The sequence below is a fragment of the Taudactylus pleione genome, unplaced genomic scaffold (genome assembly GCF_031769625.1).
Source record: "Taudactylus pleione unplaced genomic scaffold, aTauple2 ptg001151l, whole genome shotgun sequence".
Classification (NCBI taxonomy): domain Eukaryota; kingdom Metazoa; phylum Chordata; class Amphibia; order Anura; family Myobatrachidae; genus Taudactylus; species Taudactylus pleione.
The window spans coordinates 1,273,783-1,290,077 of NW_028285552.1; the positions used below are offsets into that span (position 1 = coordinate 1,273,783).

General features: G+C 42.7%; 1 protein-coding gene across 1 annotated transcript in view; it reads right to left on the minus strand.

Moving 5' to 3' along the window:
* STK32A (serine/threonine kinase 32A) overlaps positions 1 to 14,953 on the minus strand; it is a 185,017-nt gene extending 170,064 nt beyond the window's left edge. The window contains exons 1-2 of the mRNA XM_088462122.1: positions 14,902 to 14,953; positions 12,004 to 12,155 (exon numbers count right to left, since the gene is read on the minus strand). Of these exons, the coding sequence (XP_088318248.1) occupies positions 12,004 to 12,122 (119 nt within the window). The 5' untranslated portion in view covers positions 12,123 to 12,155; positions 14,902 to 14,953. The remainder of the gene's footprint in view (positions 1 to 12,003; positions 12,156 to 14,901) is intronic.
* Positions 14,954 to 16,295: the final 1,342 nt, after the last annotated feature.

Sequence of the window (16,295 nt, forward strand, 5' to 3'; positions counted from 1 at the left end):
TAGGGCTGGCTGGGCTGTGTAGTGTAGTGTTGTAGTGTAGTGCAGTGTAGTGTTGTGCTGCGCTGTGCTGCTGTTGTCCATAGGGGCTGTGTCCACTACTTCAAAGTCCATAGGGGCTGGCTGGACTGTGTTGTGCAGTCAGTTGTCCATAGGGGCTGTGTCCACTCCAAAGTCCTGTGCAGTGTCCCAGTCCTAAAGGGGTGCTGTAATGTTGTCCAGGGGGTGCTCTGTCCATCAGGGGTGCTCCCAAGTGCAAAAAAAAAATATTTTTTTTTCTGTGTTTGTGAATTGTGTGCACTGTGGCTGTGCGTCTGTGTCCCATAAATAAAGGGCCGGCTGGATTGACCGCTAAAGGGTGCTGTAACCCCCAAAGAGCACTCCAAACAAAATAAAAAAATATATTTTTTTGTGTTTGTGAATTGTGTGCGCAGTAGCCGCACGTGCATCAACAAAGTAGTGCCAAGCGTGCGCCTGTGTCCCATAAATAAAGGGCCAGCTGGATTGACCGCTAAATGGTGCTGTAACCCCCAAAGGGCACTCCAAACAAAATAAAAAAATTTTTCTGTGTTTGTGAATTGTGTGCACTGTGGCTGCACGTGCATCAACATAGGAGCAGCGCCAAGCGTGTGCCTGTGTACCATAAGTAAAAGGCCGGCTGGCTTGTCCGTTAAAGGGTGCTGTAACCCCCAAAGAGCACTCCAAACAAAATAAAAAAATATATTTTTTTGTGTTTGTGAATTGTGTGCGCAGTAGTCGCACATGCATCAACAAAGTAGTGCCAAGCGTGCGCCTGTGTCCCATAAATAAAGGGCCGGCTGGATTGACCGCTAAAGGGTGCTGTAACCCCCAAAGGGCACTCCAAACAAAATAAAAAAATATATTTTTTTGTGTTTGTGAATTGTGTGCGCAGTAGCCGCACGTGCATCAACAAAGTAGTGCCAAGCGTGCGCCTGTGTCCCATAAATAAAGGGCCGGCTGGATTGACCGCTAAAGGGTGCTGTAACCCCCAAAGGGCACTCCAAACAAAATAAAAAATTTTTTTCTGTGTTTGTGAATTGTGTGGGCTGTAGCTGCACGTGCATCAACAAAGGAGCAGCGCCAAGCGTGCGCCTGTGTCCCATAAGTAAAGGGCCGGCTGGCTCATTTCTTAAAGGGTGGTGTAACCCACAAAGTGCACTAGTCTCCAACAAAAATAAAAACCTATTTTCTGTGTTTGTGTGCGCCTTAGCCGCACGTATATATCAATATAACATAAATGGAGGACCAAACCGATAAAAATAAAATAGGGAAAGATCAAGAACCACTTCCTCCTAGTGCTGAAGCTGCTGCCACTAGTCATGACATAGACGATAACATGCCATCAACGTCGTCTGCCAAGGCCGATGCCCAATGTCATAGTAGAGGGCACATACAATCCCAAATGGCAAAGTTCAGGAAAATGACCTTGAAAAAACATTTAAATCATCTGAAGAGAAATGTAAACTTGCCAATATGCCATTTACAACACGGAGTGGCAAGGAATGTCTAAGGTCTTTCCCTATGTTCATGACTAGTGGTTCAGCTTCACATGACGATGGAAGCCCTCCTCCCGCTAAAAAAATCAAACGAGTTAAGCTGGCAAAAGCACAGCGAAGAACTGTGCGTTCTAAGAAGATATCACAAATCCCCAAGGAGAGTCCAAGTGTGGTGGCGGTTGCGATGCCTGACCTTCCCAGCACTGGACGGGAAGAGGTGGCTCTTTCCACCATTTGCACGCCCCCTGTAAGTGCTGAAAGGAGCACCCACAGTCCACTTGCTGATATGCAAATTGAAGTTTGAGATTGAGGATTCTGATGGTGATGTGGTTTGTTTAAATCAGGCTCCGGGGGAGACAGTTGTTGTCCGTGGGATGAAAAAGCCCATCACGGTCATGCCTGGGCAGAAGACCAAACATTCCACCTCTTTGGTCTGGCAATATTTCTATCCAAATCCGGACAACAACTGTCTTGCCATATGTACCATATGTAAAGGTGAAATAAGTAGGGGTAGGGACGTTAACCACCTAGGAACATCCTCCCTTATACGGCACCTGCAGCGCGTTCATAAAAAGTTACTGTCAAGTTCAGAAACTTTGGCTAAGACTGTAAGCAGTCCAGGGACACCTAAATCCCTTTTTCCTGTTTTATCCAAGGAATCGGTGGATGAGGAGGATGAGGACGACATCTTGCCTCCGTAGAACTAGTTTGTGCAGGGACACATTAATTGCCAGCTTGTTTTGTGGGGGCCCAAACGAACCAATCATTTCAGCCACAGTCATGTGGCAGACCCTGGCGCTGAAATGATTGGTTTGTTAAGTGTGCATGTCCTATTTATACAACATAAGGGTGGGTGGGAGGGCCCAAGGACAATTCCATCTTGCACCCCTTTTTTTTCTTTGCATTATGTACTGTTTGGGGCCTAGTTTTTCAAACTGCCATCCTGTCTGCCACTGCAGTGTCACTCCTAGATAGGCCATGTGTTTGTGCCGCCCACTCGTGTCGCTTAGCATAGTCATCCAGCTAACTCGGTGCAACCTTTTGGCCATAAAAACAATATTGTGAGGTATGACGTGTTCAGAATAGACTGGAAATGAGTGGAAATGAAGGTTATTGAGGTTAATAATAGCATAGGAGCAGAAAAACCCACAAATTCTGTGATTTTAGCTGTTTTTATGCTTTTTTTCAAAAAAATACAGATCCAAAACACAAAACCCAGAACCCAAAACACGGAAGGGTGGTTTTGGCAAAACCAATCCAGATCCAAAACACGAAGAAAAATCCAGATCCAAAACCAAAACACGAAAAGTGGCCGGTGCACACCCCTACTTAAAACATGCAGACAACTAGCATTTGTGCAACGGGCCCATAAAGCAATGGTTAAAGTGAGCCGGAACAGGGCAGAACTGCGTTCCGTCACTTCTACTTGGAGATGGAACCAGTTCCACATCCACCGACCCACCTAACCCCAGCGCCGCAGGAAGGCTCCATTTGCCATGTGCCCACTGAGATTTTGTTACCAGTGGTCACCCGGCTCACTACACGTAGCGCCAGCCGGAGGCTGGAGCTCACTAATGAGCTCCGGCTTTCGGGTCCCGCTGTGCGCAGTGAACTATGGGAGAGACGTCATGATGTCTCTCCCATAGTTCAGACTTAGGAGCAGTCAGGCGGGCCAGGGGGACCAGACAGCAGTGGACGCAGGAGCAGGGCTTAAGGTAAGCATTAATTTTTTTGTTGTTGTTGTGTGGCTTTACAATACTACAGGGGGCACTACTATTGGGGGCATTACTCTGGGGGGACACCTACAGTGGCCACACCTACAGGGGGCATTACTCAGGGGGCACTACTACTGGGAACATTACTCACAGGGCACTACTACTGGGGGCATTACTTAAGACATTACTATTGGGGACATTACTATTAGCATTACTCAGGTGGCACGACTAGTGGGGGCATTACTATTGGGGGCACTGATACAGTGGGCATTACTACTAGGGGCACTATTACAGGGGGGATTACTAATGGGGGCATTGCATAGGGGACACTGCATAAGGGGCACTATTAGGGGCACTGCATTAGGGGCACTATTACAGGGGGATTACTAATGGGGTATTGTATAAGGGGCACCACTACTGTGGGCACTGCATAAGGGGCACTACCACTACTGGGGGCATTGCATAAGGGGCACCACTACTGATGACACTGCATAAGGGGCATCACTACAATGGGCATGTGTAAGGGGCACCATTACAGGAGGGCATTATATGTAAGGGGCACTACTGCTGTGGGCATTGTATAAGGGGCACTACTACTGTGGGCATTGTATAATGGGCACTAATACTGTGGGCATTGTATAAGGGGCACTACTACTGTGGGAATTGTGTATAAGGGGCACAAATGTGGGCATTGTGTAAAAGGGGCTCTGCTGTGTGTCATACATGAATAAGAGACACTACTATGTGGTGTAACGTGAATCAGGAATACTATTATGTGATCACACCCCTTTCTTTTGAAACCACTTCCCCTTTTTCGGTGTGCACCTATTGCCCTCCCCTCTCCGGTGGTGCACCGGGTGCAGTAGATTCGGGCTTAGTGCCAGAACCCATGCACATGCGTTGGTCTCTGGGAAAATGGTGCCTGTGCAGTTTTCCGGGGACATCACTACTGTACATGCATGAGTCACCAGGAAAATGGCAACTGCTCTTTGCTGACCTGCAGTGCTGGCTCGGCGCTGCAGAGCAGCACTACGGACAGGTAAGTATTAGATAGGTAAGTATAAGAAGGAATCAGAGCCTAGTCCAGGTTGCTCAAAGTACGGGGGACCCCTACGTTGTTTGTCCCCCGTATTTTGGCAACCAGTGCTGGTTCTGACTAGCCCCGTGCTGGTTGTGCTTAAGTACGGGGGACCCCTACGTCGTTTGTCCCCCGTATTTTGCACAACCAGCACTGGTTCACTAAACGCCGGGGCTGGTTGCTCTTTTGGGGGAGGGGTCACACCGTTTTTTTTTTTGGGGGGGGGTTTACACAGGTTTTCATTTTTTAAACACAGCAGCACAGGCAGGTCTCACTCATCCCGTCCGTGCATCTGTGTTTATTTTTTTACAGACAGATGCATGCATCACGGATATCCCTGAATCGTGCAAGCATCTGTCTGCTATCCTGTACGATCTAAAGATCGGCAAATCTTTAGATTGTGCACGATAGATCTTATGACACATCATGCAGCATTGCTGCACATCGTGTCCTGGAGTGCCGATGGAAGAGTTCAAGGGAAATTGCTCACGATATCACATCGCGTAGTGTGTAGGCACATTTACAAGTGGCTGTGCTGGCAAAGTGACTGTGTATAGGGGGCACACTGATGTATGCTGCGCTATACTCTGCTGATTAAAGTGTCGAGACTCACAAGTGGCTGTGTGTACAAAAAAAAAAAGTTTAAAAAAGTAAAAAAAAAAAAGTTTCAAGAAAAGTTTAAAAAGAAAAAAAATATATATTTTTTGGTGCTGTACCCCACTGTGTATACAAGCGCCTTGACTCAATTGAGCAATAGCCCTCTGTGTGTATAAGCACCATGACTCCTTGGGCCTTAGCCCTCTGTGTGTCCATAACACACAAGTACTGTGACTCAGTAGTGAGTGGCAATGTTTCATAGATGTGCGGTGTCTGTCGCTTAGTAACCAGCCAGCTCACTGCAGCCTTTGGCCAATAATGGTGAAAACAATGTTGTGAGCTGTGAGGTAGTCTAAATAGACTGTAACTGACTGGAAATTAATATTATTGGGGTTAATAATAATCTAGGAACAAAAAAAGCCCAAATTATGTGATTTTAGCTTTTTTCTCAATTTTTGTAAAAAAAAATCCAAATCCACAGCCGGATGATGAATCAGAGCCAAATCCAGCAAAAATGGTCCAGTGCACATCCCTAATTATTATCATCGTCATCACTTACATTATAGTGCCATCATATTACTATGCAGCTCTGTTCAAAGTCTAAGTTATAATTCACATCAGTCTCTGCCCTACTGGAGCTTACAGAAAAAATTCCAGACCACATACACACTCTAGGGTATATTTTACATTGTGGGCGAAAACACACACAAACACGGGAAGAAAATACAAACTCTACACAGTCCATCTGGACATATGGCCTCAAGAACTATTATAATGGCCGGTACATCCTACATGATCTGTCTTCCGATCCGACCAGATCGGACAGGTCGGCAACATTGTCTAGTGTGTACAGTCAATGTTGCTGATGATGTGCGCTCCTGAACGATGCGTCCACACTGAGCGATGTAGGCGATATGTCGTTACCAAATGGCATATTGGCCCGACATTGCTCCAGTGGGTACCCAGCTAAAGATGCAAAAATCATAAACTATAGGACTAGCACTGAGCAGCAAGCCTTTTGGGGTGGAGTATCAATGGCTGCACCTCTCTGCATAGCAAGGAACACCCCTAATTTGTCACTTTCCACCATTTATCTCATTTTAATATACTCCGGATCCATTTTCTGCACTGACCTGTAAAAGTAGGCATGCAGATGCCTTTACTCTGTATGTAGCAAGGACCCGGAAATATCCCACGGCACAACTCCTCTGTACAAACATCTGCCCCTCCCCCGTACCACTATCCTGCTCTGCAAACGTATGCACTTTGCCATAGATCTAGGACGGAGCACTCGCACAAATCCAGGTGCATGGTGCCACCCAGGTACTGTAGCTTTTGCATTGCGCCAAAGCTGTTCTGTGCTTCATAAATCACCTCCCTTGTAAATTATTTCTTACAATGAGTAGCAATATTTATTAACTAAGGACAGTTCACCTATCTAATTCCCCCAAGTCATAAAGTTCATATTAACCACTATATTTTAAGTAAAAAGCTGCCTCTCTGGCATGGCAAGTTAACTTAATTCTCTGAATTATGAGCAGGTGGGTACGGCTGGTACACATTAATCTTGTGTCCCTCAGGGACAGTTTTGAAGTTAGAAAGACTGCTGTCCCTTGAGTAATATATTACAATAGGAAGGAATACAGACCCTTGCCAGAACATAACATTGAGTGATTAGGATGTAAATCTTGATCTTTCAGTCCCTTCAATGCAGCATTTAATTTTCACAGACTGCCAGTTCTTCCATTTCCTTATTGGAATCAAGTGGCACAAAGCTGCTGAAACTCCCTTAGAGGACTTTGTGCTGGAACAGAGCCGAGCTTTCACCAGGAGCTGAAAGTGTTTCTCTGGTGCTCATATAACAATCTCTGGACAACTCGATGGCTGGATTATCAAAGAGAGCCATGTTATTATAGAAACAGCAGCTATACATATGAATAAGAAAGTCCCAGCGGAATCAAAGACATTATTACTTTCTGCAAGACATCAGTACATTTTCCTGGATTACATTTACACACATTTGTATGTAGATTTATCTCCCAAAATGTGATAAGCTTGGTCACATGACTACTGCGACAGCGTGCACAAAATGTATACAGCATAATAAAGACATTACCGGAAAGTGTGAAAATGCAATAGAGTGTAAAATTTACATCTTTCTAAGTTAGCTCTTTGTTCTGGATTTTTTCCCATCTAATAAAAATAAAACAATTTGGACCTGAAAGTCTTAATCGACACTCTTGGAGGGTGTCCCGCAATTTCATTATTGTCTGGACATAGGAACATTTCCACAATAAATTTTCCATTTTAATATCATGAGTTTGCCAAGTGTCATCTTATTATTGTATATCTCAGCTTTTAACGATGGCATGTGAACTCAAATCATAATGTACATTTATTTATTCCAGCTTCAAAGGCATTGGCATAATTTTATATTTTATCATCTTTTCATCCTCATTTTCAGATGGTCTGCCAGGTTTACCAGAAAGCTAATCATTCTCATTGCTTGCTATGCCTACAAAAAAACAAATATTGGCCTGGAGTGGTATAGGTTAGTGTACTGCTACCCCAGGGCAGTTTCTGTAGTTGTTTAAATGTAGAAGCGGACTTGTGGCTTCACACATGCATAGTGGAACTGAAAGCCATGTTCATTTCCAATAAATAGAAAAAGTCTAAAAATTTTATAGTTTAATGAGTTAAAAAATACAAAATACTGAGATTTTGATTGGTTACTATTGCTTGTAGTAATAATGTTATCTCCTGCTCACCTGCTACGATCATTTTCATACTTTTGGTAATACAATAACTAGCTGGTATCAAAGAAGAAAAAAAAAAACACTTATCACTGATAGTAGGACTCTTCTCACAGTGAAAAACTTGTCCCTAAGGTATAGGGCCAGAAATGGAACAGCTAAATAGTACTACTTGCATAAAGTAATTATGAATTGCTTAGAAAAAAATTATATTTTTGAGTTTCTGCCTAAAATAAGCTGAGAAATAGATGTGTGCATAAAAGTGCTTTACTTTATTACTTTGAAACAAAAATGTAAAAATACACATATCTTGCTGTTTCATGTATACATGGATCTCCATAACAAGTTGCCATATAGCAGAAAATTATACCATCTAGGTCAGCGCTAATAAAACATCTTTTTAACATAGCCATTGTGTTCAAACCAGTTGGTTGTTGCTCGTTATTGCCGTTTCTGACTATTCGAATCTATTATCCTGACTTCGAATAGTTAATGATTTTTCTGTCTGCCATTGCCCCAACCCAGATTGTTATGGACTATGCTTTTTTGTTGCCAGCCCTGAACAGTGCTAGTTTACCATTTTGCTTTTTAGCCGCCTGCCCTGACCATTTGCTTGTTTCACTTTGTTGTAAGTCGCCTGTCTGTAAATTCTGTTCCATTTCTTATTACCTGTTGTGCCATTATATTGTATTGAGTATTCTTATAGTAGTATATTCTATTCTGTTGTACTGTATGTGGAGTTGTTGTATTGCTAATTTGTCTCATCCATATATATCTTTGTTGTTACACAAATTAGGTAGTCATCCAAATATTGTACACAATATTTTAAAATGTTATTTTCTGCATACAAAAATAAATAACAGAAATTGAAGCTAAAGTTCCTTTCTTTCCGTAAAAACAAATTGTTTTCACTTTCTGGTTTAAAATCTATTATCTTCTACACCAAACCTGGCCAACCTACTGTATGGCTCTCCAGCTGTTGTGAAACTACAAGTCCCAGCATGCTCTGCCACTGTTTTAGCAGTCCCGAATAGCAAAATTGTGACAGGGCATGCTGGGATTTATAGTTTCACAATAGTAAAGAGACAAATGCAAGTGCACACTCTAACCATGCTGAACCTAGTAATATAACTGCTAAATAGCATCAAAGAGTCTCTTTGCATAATAATGGCCATAATTATGGGCCTGCCCACCGCGTCAGGTGACCTTTATCAGGCAGGTCCCTAACACTCCTATGGAACAAATATAGGGCACGGGACCCCCCAGGCCAACCCAGCAGAACCGCCCAATGGCATCACACTATTGTGAGATTTAAAGTGAGGGTTAAAGAATAATAAAGAAAGCCTATGTGTTAAGTCCTACATAAGTAGGAGGTTATAAGAAAAAGTGTATAAAGTGCTACAAATATGAAAAACAAACTAAAGAAGTGAAAAAGTGTATATTATGATGCCATAAAGCAGTCCAGCCACACCAGCCCAGAGAGCCCCGCACCCCAATACCAGTCCCAAAACTGACACAGCATATATATAGAATAGGTCTTACCCTCAGTGTGCTTCATTAGATGTGCAGTCTTGGAGTGCAAGGACTCCTTGCTAATTAAAAACACCCAGGAACAGGTGGGAGGGGTGCTAATCAAGGTGGAAGTAGTCTCGTCCTTCCAGTGTACATACATATACACAGTACAAAGTATATAGGGGGAGGGGCCCTTGATCGCACACCCTAAGCACTGTGCTTAGGGTGTGCAATCTAGGGCCCCTCCCCTATATAGTTTCACAACAGCTGGAGAGCCACAGGTTGCCCAGTCCTGTTCTACACTAACATTAAAACATTCCTTTTTTCTATTTTATTTATCCAGCAAAGCATTATTTTGCCAGTATTGGTAAAGATAAAACAATCAATTTCCACTTTACAAGAGGAGTAAACGGACCAGTGATAATAGTATATTTGCACACCCCAAGTCATATGAGCCAGGACAATAGAATTTATGTGAGAGCAATGGTACCTGATGCGCTAAGGACTTCTACAATAGATCAAACACTGATTAATTCCGCATTTTAACTCTATGTAAGCGCATATATTTTTGCTTTCACTTGTTTAGTAATAAGTGGCTTCAAATTCCTAATATTTATACTGTGCTTTAACAGTGAGGAACATTGTTATTTTCCATGTTTTGTTTATATGTTCTATAATTTGAGTATAAAACCAATTATTTTTGTTAATACCATGTTGAATAATTATGCACATTTTTTAATAGTTATTTTTTTTACCCGAATATAGCATTGACAAACACCCAATCCCCACGCATACTGTGGAGTGGGGATTGAGAACAATTTCAGGTAACATTAACCTCCCCTAGGACGGGGTAGAGATTGTTTTACATACACCCTGTCAATTTACTTTGGACTGCAATATATCAGGAGCAAAGATGCATTAACAATTACCAGTTGCTTACTATTAACAGCCTGCTTGCCTATGCTTTATTAAGAGACTAACCAATACCCTGCTGGCTACTAAACCTGTGCTTTGCTGCTAATCATCTGGCAACTTGCTGACTAAACTATTCACATTTTTACTGATTCGGTTGAAATTGTGCAATATTGTTATGTTATAAGATTGTTGATAGATTAATATCTCTATAGGTGGAATACAATCAATGTGATTTTAAATATTCTTTGATATAAGTAAAAATTGGATTTTAAACCAGCAAACTGTATCAGGAGCGCTCCCATTGTTCATTCTATACCACTGCATGTATTGGTCTGTGATTGGTTTTTAGATGAATGACAAATATATTTATTGGTACCTGCATAATAATTGAAATATTTAGCAGATATTTGATTTTTTACATTTACTACATTATAAGATTTTATTTATTTATGCTTTAAATATATTGATTAAGCCATGGAAATGTAAGCTACACGATGTGTTTTAATTGGAGAGTCTGAAATTTGGTTATATATTTACATTTCTCTTAGCCAGCTGAATGTAGTATAATTGGGACAACAGCAGCCATGATTATGATGGTACTTTATAATGTGTTCCTATTTATTTGATAATTATTATCAAAAATGAATTACCTACCAGCTGCTGCTCAAAGAAACCTGTGTTTTTCTCAGCCACAAAAAAAATAAAAAGATTGGGTAGTGCTTACAAGTTATCTAAATGAAAGAAAAACTATACTATTCAATATATTTTATATAACTTATGATGGAGTCAAATAAAATGTATAATGAAAAACATGTAATGCCAATTTCACATGTTAAAATGATCAGCACCAAAATATAGGACACAAATACATACAAAGCTATATAATACTCCTTTTACACCTAAATTTCGGGTCTGACCCGGAGGTGGAACAGGGTTCCAATCCAGATCAGTCCCGGAATTAACCAGGCGCCAACCCAGGACATTCCCGAGTCGGCGCCGTTCACACCGGAGTCGGGTCTACATAGACCCGGCTTTTCTGTCGTTGAAGTGGATGCTTAGAGATGACGTCATCTCCAAGTGCCACTGAAGCCGGACCAATCGGCCGGCATGCGGTGTGCTCCAGGTCATTGTGACCCGGAGCGCGCCATTCACACTGCAGGGTTTCACGGGTTACCTGGGTGGGATTGCTGGGTCACTCGACCCGGCGATCCAATTCCCTCCCCTTTTACACTAAGGAGCTACCCGGGTTAACCCTGCAATAACCCAGGTTTTAGCGCCGGTGTAAAAGGAATATAAATGTTCTTCCCTTCTCCAGCCCTAGTGTCACCAATTTACACTAAATACATGCAATTCATAAAAAATGTAGTATCAAAAATGACTACGTGCTGCACCCTATGATTGACCCCCTGCTAGTAGGGTCAAGTACAACAAAACATACAAGGTATACAGAGAGGGCTCATCAACATTTAATCAATTAAAATTCACAACGAACACTTTGAAATATTTTGACGGTAAAACCTAGAGATGTTCGGGAGTTGACGACTTTTCATAGCCACGATATTACCAATGGAAGGAAATTTCCTTGAATATAAATATCGACATTGAGTGTACACCTCAATCAGGCCCTTTGTAATTTGAACTACACATCACTGCTTACTGTAAGTGTGAGGGTATTGAAATGGTTTAATTGTCTAATCTTCGAATACTGCACAAGCAATATATAATCACCAAACAACCATAAAATGGCTCACTGAAAAATTAATGAAATGTCCACTTGTCAATCTTACTTATGCTTTCAAAAGTGCCCATATTAATCACAGTAAGCAATTTGACATTCATTCACGCTTCTTTTAAAAGTTACAGGTTAAATATGTTGCAGTGACATTGACCACGGTCCAAGTGAGCAATAAATCACTCACCAGAGGTTGACCAGAAATGGATGTTCCAGACCTTGCATGATCTGCAGTTCTTTAAACACATTCCTCACTTCATTGCGCTCCACACATTTCTGTTTGTTCATGTATTTCATAGCATACATTTTCTTAGTATCATTTTTCTGAACAATGCAGACCTGGAAACAGAACACACCTTTACTACACTAATTAAATACTTTTATATCCAAGATCCATGAGACAAGCTTTACAGACCTGTTTTGACTAGCAGGATGTTTTCTTTTTATACACCATTTCTTATGACTGTACTGCTGTTATGATTCAGATTTTTCATCATAATAATTTGTCCCTTCCATCAATAATTACACTAGGAGAGTGGTTCTCAACTCCAACCCTCAGGTACCCCCCAACAGGTCGTGTGCTGAGGATTTCTGTATGCAGAAGCAGGTGGGATAATCACCAACACAGCCACATAGATAACATGTGTGTGATAACAGAAAACCATAAAACATGACCTTGAAGACATTTTTATTGTGAAAATTCTGTTTATTAATACGTTTTTTGGGGGGACAGAACAAAAGGAACAACGGTTTATAGAACAAAATATGGTCATTGCAACCAGCGCCGGCTCTAGGCCTTTTCCAGCGGAGCAGCCGAACAGGAGTGCCTCCTCTTGGGAGGCATAGTGCGCCCTCCATAGGGACCTTGGGACCTGTCTTGGAATCTGGTTATTCGCAGAAAGAACCGTGGCGAGCTAAACAGCCGGGTGTGTAAGAGGCGGCAGCATGTCTGCGGGTGTTTTTAGACCTAGCGCAGCGGGTGTCACATGACACGGCAGTTGGCGATGAAGGGAAGCTACCCAGGTGAATGTTCATTGTGTCCTGTATCAGCTGCTGTGCTGTCTGTAGTGATGGGAAGCTACAGCATTTTGCCCTGACACTGTCACCTTGTGTCATATGTCTGCAGCACCTATTGTAATTTGTAATAGTGGATTAGAGGGGAGAGGCTGGTATACGGTGTATGGGACAGAATACACATTTAGGGGAATGGGCTAGATATTTGGTTCAGAGTAGTAGTTTGGGTAGAGGGGGAGGTTTTAGATCTACTGTATATAGGACAGAGAAGAAGTTTGGGTAGAGGGAGAGGATACATGAGTGGTTTGGGAAGAAGGGGAGGAACTAGATATGTGATACAGACTAGTAGTTGGATAGAGAGAAAGGTACTAGATATTGGGACAGAGGCGTGACTCTTTAGATGGCGTTGCGTTGACATGACATCATAGGTCATGTAGCTGCATGGCGTCCTGCCTGCGCACAGTGATGAGAACTGCAGTGATTCAGTGAGTCAGTGAGGCAGGCTGCTGCATGGTGCAAAGGGTGAGGGAGGGACCAAGTTCCAAACCACTGGTGATGGACTCTCTGGAGGACTCGCTGGAATGGAGCTCCTCCTGCAACTAGCTCTGCATCTGACAGACCAGCAAGTGGGGTCAGTCAGTCCTCTGTGTGGAGCTAGGAGAACTAAAATGAATCAATGTGTGTTTTAGGTTTTTTGGAGGGGCTGTGGGGGCATTCATTGAACCAATATGTTATTATTTTTGTTCTTGTTTTTTTTCCTGTGGGGGCAATCATTGAACCGATATAGGGAATTCAATTCAGCACACTCCTGGGGATGATTGCCCAGCGCAATTAAATTGCATGTGTTGTAAACCCGTGACTAGAGGATTTCTGCTCGCACTCACCTGCCGGGCAAAATGCAGTCAATAAATAGCTCCAGGCACTCATTCCCGGAGATTAACAAACTTATTCTAAATTCTTAAACCAAAGGTTTTATTTTTATTCTGTGGTAGCCAATGTGTGTTATAGATTTTTTCCTGTGGGGGCAATCACTGAATCAGTGTGTTTTATTGATTTTTTCCTGTTGGGGCCAATGTGTCTGTTTTTTCCTGACATTGAATTGGAGGGGGTACCCCAAAATTTCTTGCTAGTAGACCTGGGGCCGTCCCTGATTGCAACAATGAGAACATATAGACCTAGTACTTTGCAAACCAGGAAAGTACAAAACAGCGTCATATATGGAGTATATTGGGCCTTATTCAGTAAGGATCGCTATTGCGATCATAGCGATTACACACGTAGTCTCACTGCAAAGATATGCTAAAGATTGCAATCGCAATGCCATCGCAGCCTAACATAAGGACGCCCATTTTACCTTACACACATTCATAATACTTAGCAAGTCTGCGAAACAAACGGTAACACAGAGTAACATCGGAGCCTCGCACACTTGCACAATGTCTGACCTTACTCAGAAATTGCTAACCTCAGCGCACGCAGTGAAAGTCCAAGCTGCGTATGGCATCGCAGTGACTAATTTATGCACGCCCCTGTAACGGCGTTCAAACTCACTGGCATGCCTGCGTTTCACCAACCACCCCCTGTCACCACCCCCAAACAGTGCTTTCTGTTAATGACTCCGCAATGGATCTGCATAGTGGAGTCTTCGTGCTCTACGATGCATACGCATGCGCAGAACGCTACAATTGGCTGAATATCTGCGTAAGTGCAGTTGCAATCGGAAGTGAATCAGGTCCATAGATACAGTAGTACGAGAGTATATATGAGTAATATAAGCAAGGCACAATCACGAATATTACCTAGAAACTAAGGTAATGGAGGATGGGGAAGGGGCAAACAGTGAAGAGAGGGGTAGAAAAAAATATATAGCGGGGGGGGGGGGGAATAGGGGAATATTGGGTCTAGCCGGTGCATGGTAAGTGAAAAAAGATGGGATTAAAATACAAGTAATGAGAACATTCAAGGACATCTTAAGATAGTTGATGGTTTGTAATATGTGTTTGTATGATTTGACAGATATTAATGACTAGCACAAATTACAGCTCCTGTCACTCCAACAAAATGCACTCACCTTGCCAAAGCTGCCTTTCCCAATGGCTCGTAGGATTTCAAAATGATTAAAGTTTACTGCAAGAGAAATGAAAAAATGTAAGTAATTTAATTTAGATGACTTGGTTATCAGAAAAAGTTATACATGATAAACTACCCAGACAATGGTGGTAAGTATATCAACAGGTGAAGCAGAAGTTGGGTCTGGAGTTATCGGTTAGTGGTATAACTATTGATATAGTGTCACCAATGCCTTCAAACCCCCCTCCCCCCATACTGGTGTGTTTTTTGGGGCACGTGGAAGCGAGCAATAAGGATAAGGAGTGCAGCCACAGAAAAAAAGGTTTGGGAGCAGTCACAGACTAGGTGCTAATACGATTTGGCAGGCATAATGGGCACAGGGTGTGCGTTGCTGAAATCACTGGGAAGGTGGAGCTGGCAGCACGGATGGCGTAGCAGTTAGTACTACGAGTCCAGGAGCTCAATTCTTAATCATTGCTGACTTGTGTGGGTTATACTGTTCTCCCTGTGTCTGTGTGGTTCCATAATCTAAAATACAGTCAGAGGCGTCCCTAGGGTTGGTGTCACCCGATGCTGTAAAGCACGGTGACACCACCTTCCTCCCTCCTGCCTCCTCCACCAAAAAAAATAAAAATCGGGGGCAAGGCATACTTGCCTACTTTTGAAAATGCATTTCAGGAAGATTGTGATACCACCTATGAGTGCAAAGTGGGCGTGTACTGATACATCTTAAAGACGTGACATAAAATTGATTTACATACAAATGTAAATGAGCCCTAAAGCCGTTAGTAAGAGCTACTTGTTGATAAAAACACACTGATACTACTCAGAAAATTCATGTAGCCATAGGAATCATTGTGCCTTACACCCAATGCAGGGTAATTATACTAATAATCCCATTTTAATGTATAAATCTCAGTTTCTTTTTGTATAGAACAGCTTCATAATGGGGGTAAGGTGCAATCAGGGAGATTGCTATATTCCTCAGGGAGTCAGGGAGATTGCAACTATGTCAGGGAGTCTCCCTCACAATCAGGGAAAGTTGGCAAGTATGGACCAAGGTGCGCAGCTCCGCGAACTCTCCCTCCTTACCAGTCCAGCAGTCACACTGTGCTCCTCCCAGGATGCCAGGCAGGACATGACGTCAGGCCCGACATTCTGGGTAGCAGTGCTTAAAGTGGTCCTAGAAGTGGTGGAACTCCTCCCCTCCCCATTCCCCCTTAGCGATTTTAGCAGGCATGAGTGTGGTGGTAGGGGGTGCGGCCCGCACCCCCTTGTGCACCACTGAATACAGTCATACCTGAGATTCAAACTGGAATGGAAAGGACTGTTTCCAGAATGACAAGATACAGGATTGTTACAGCATTTTTCCTTTAGTACATTCCGCCCACTGCC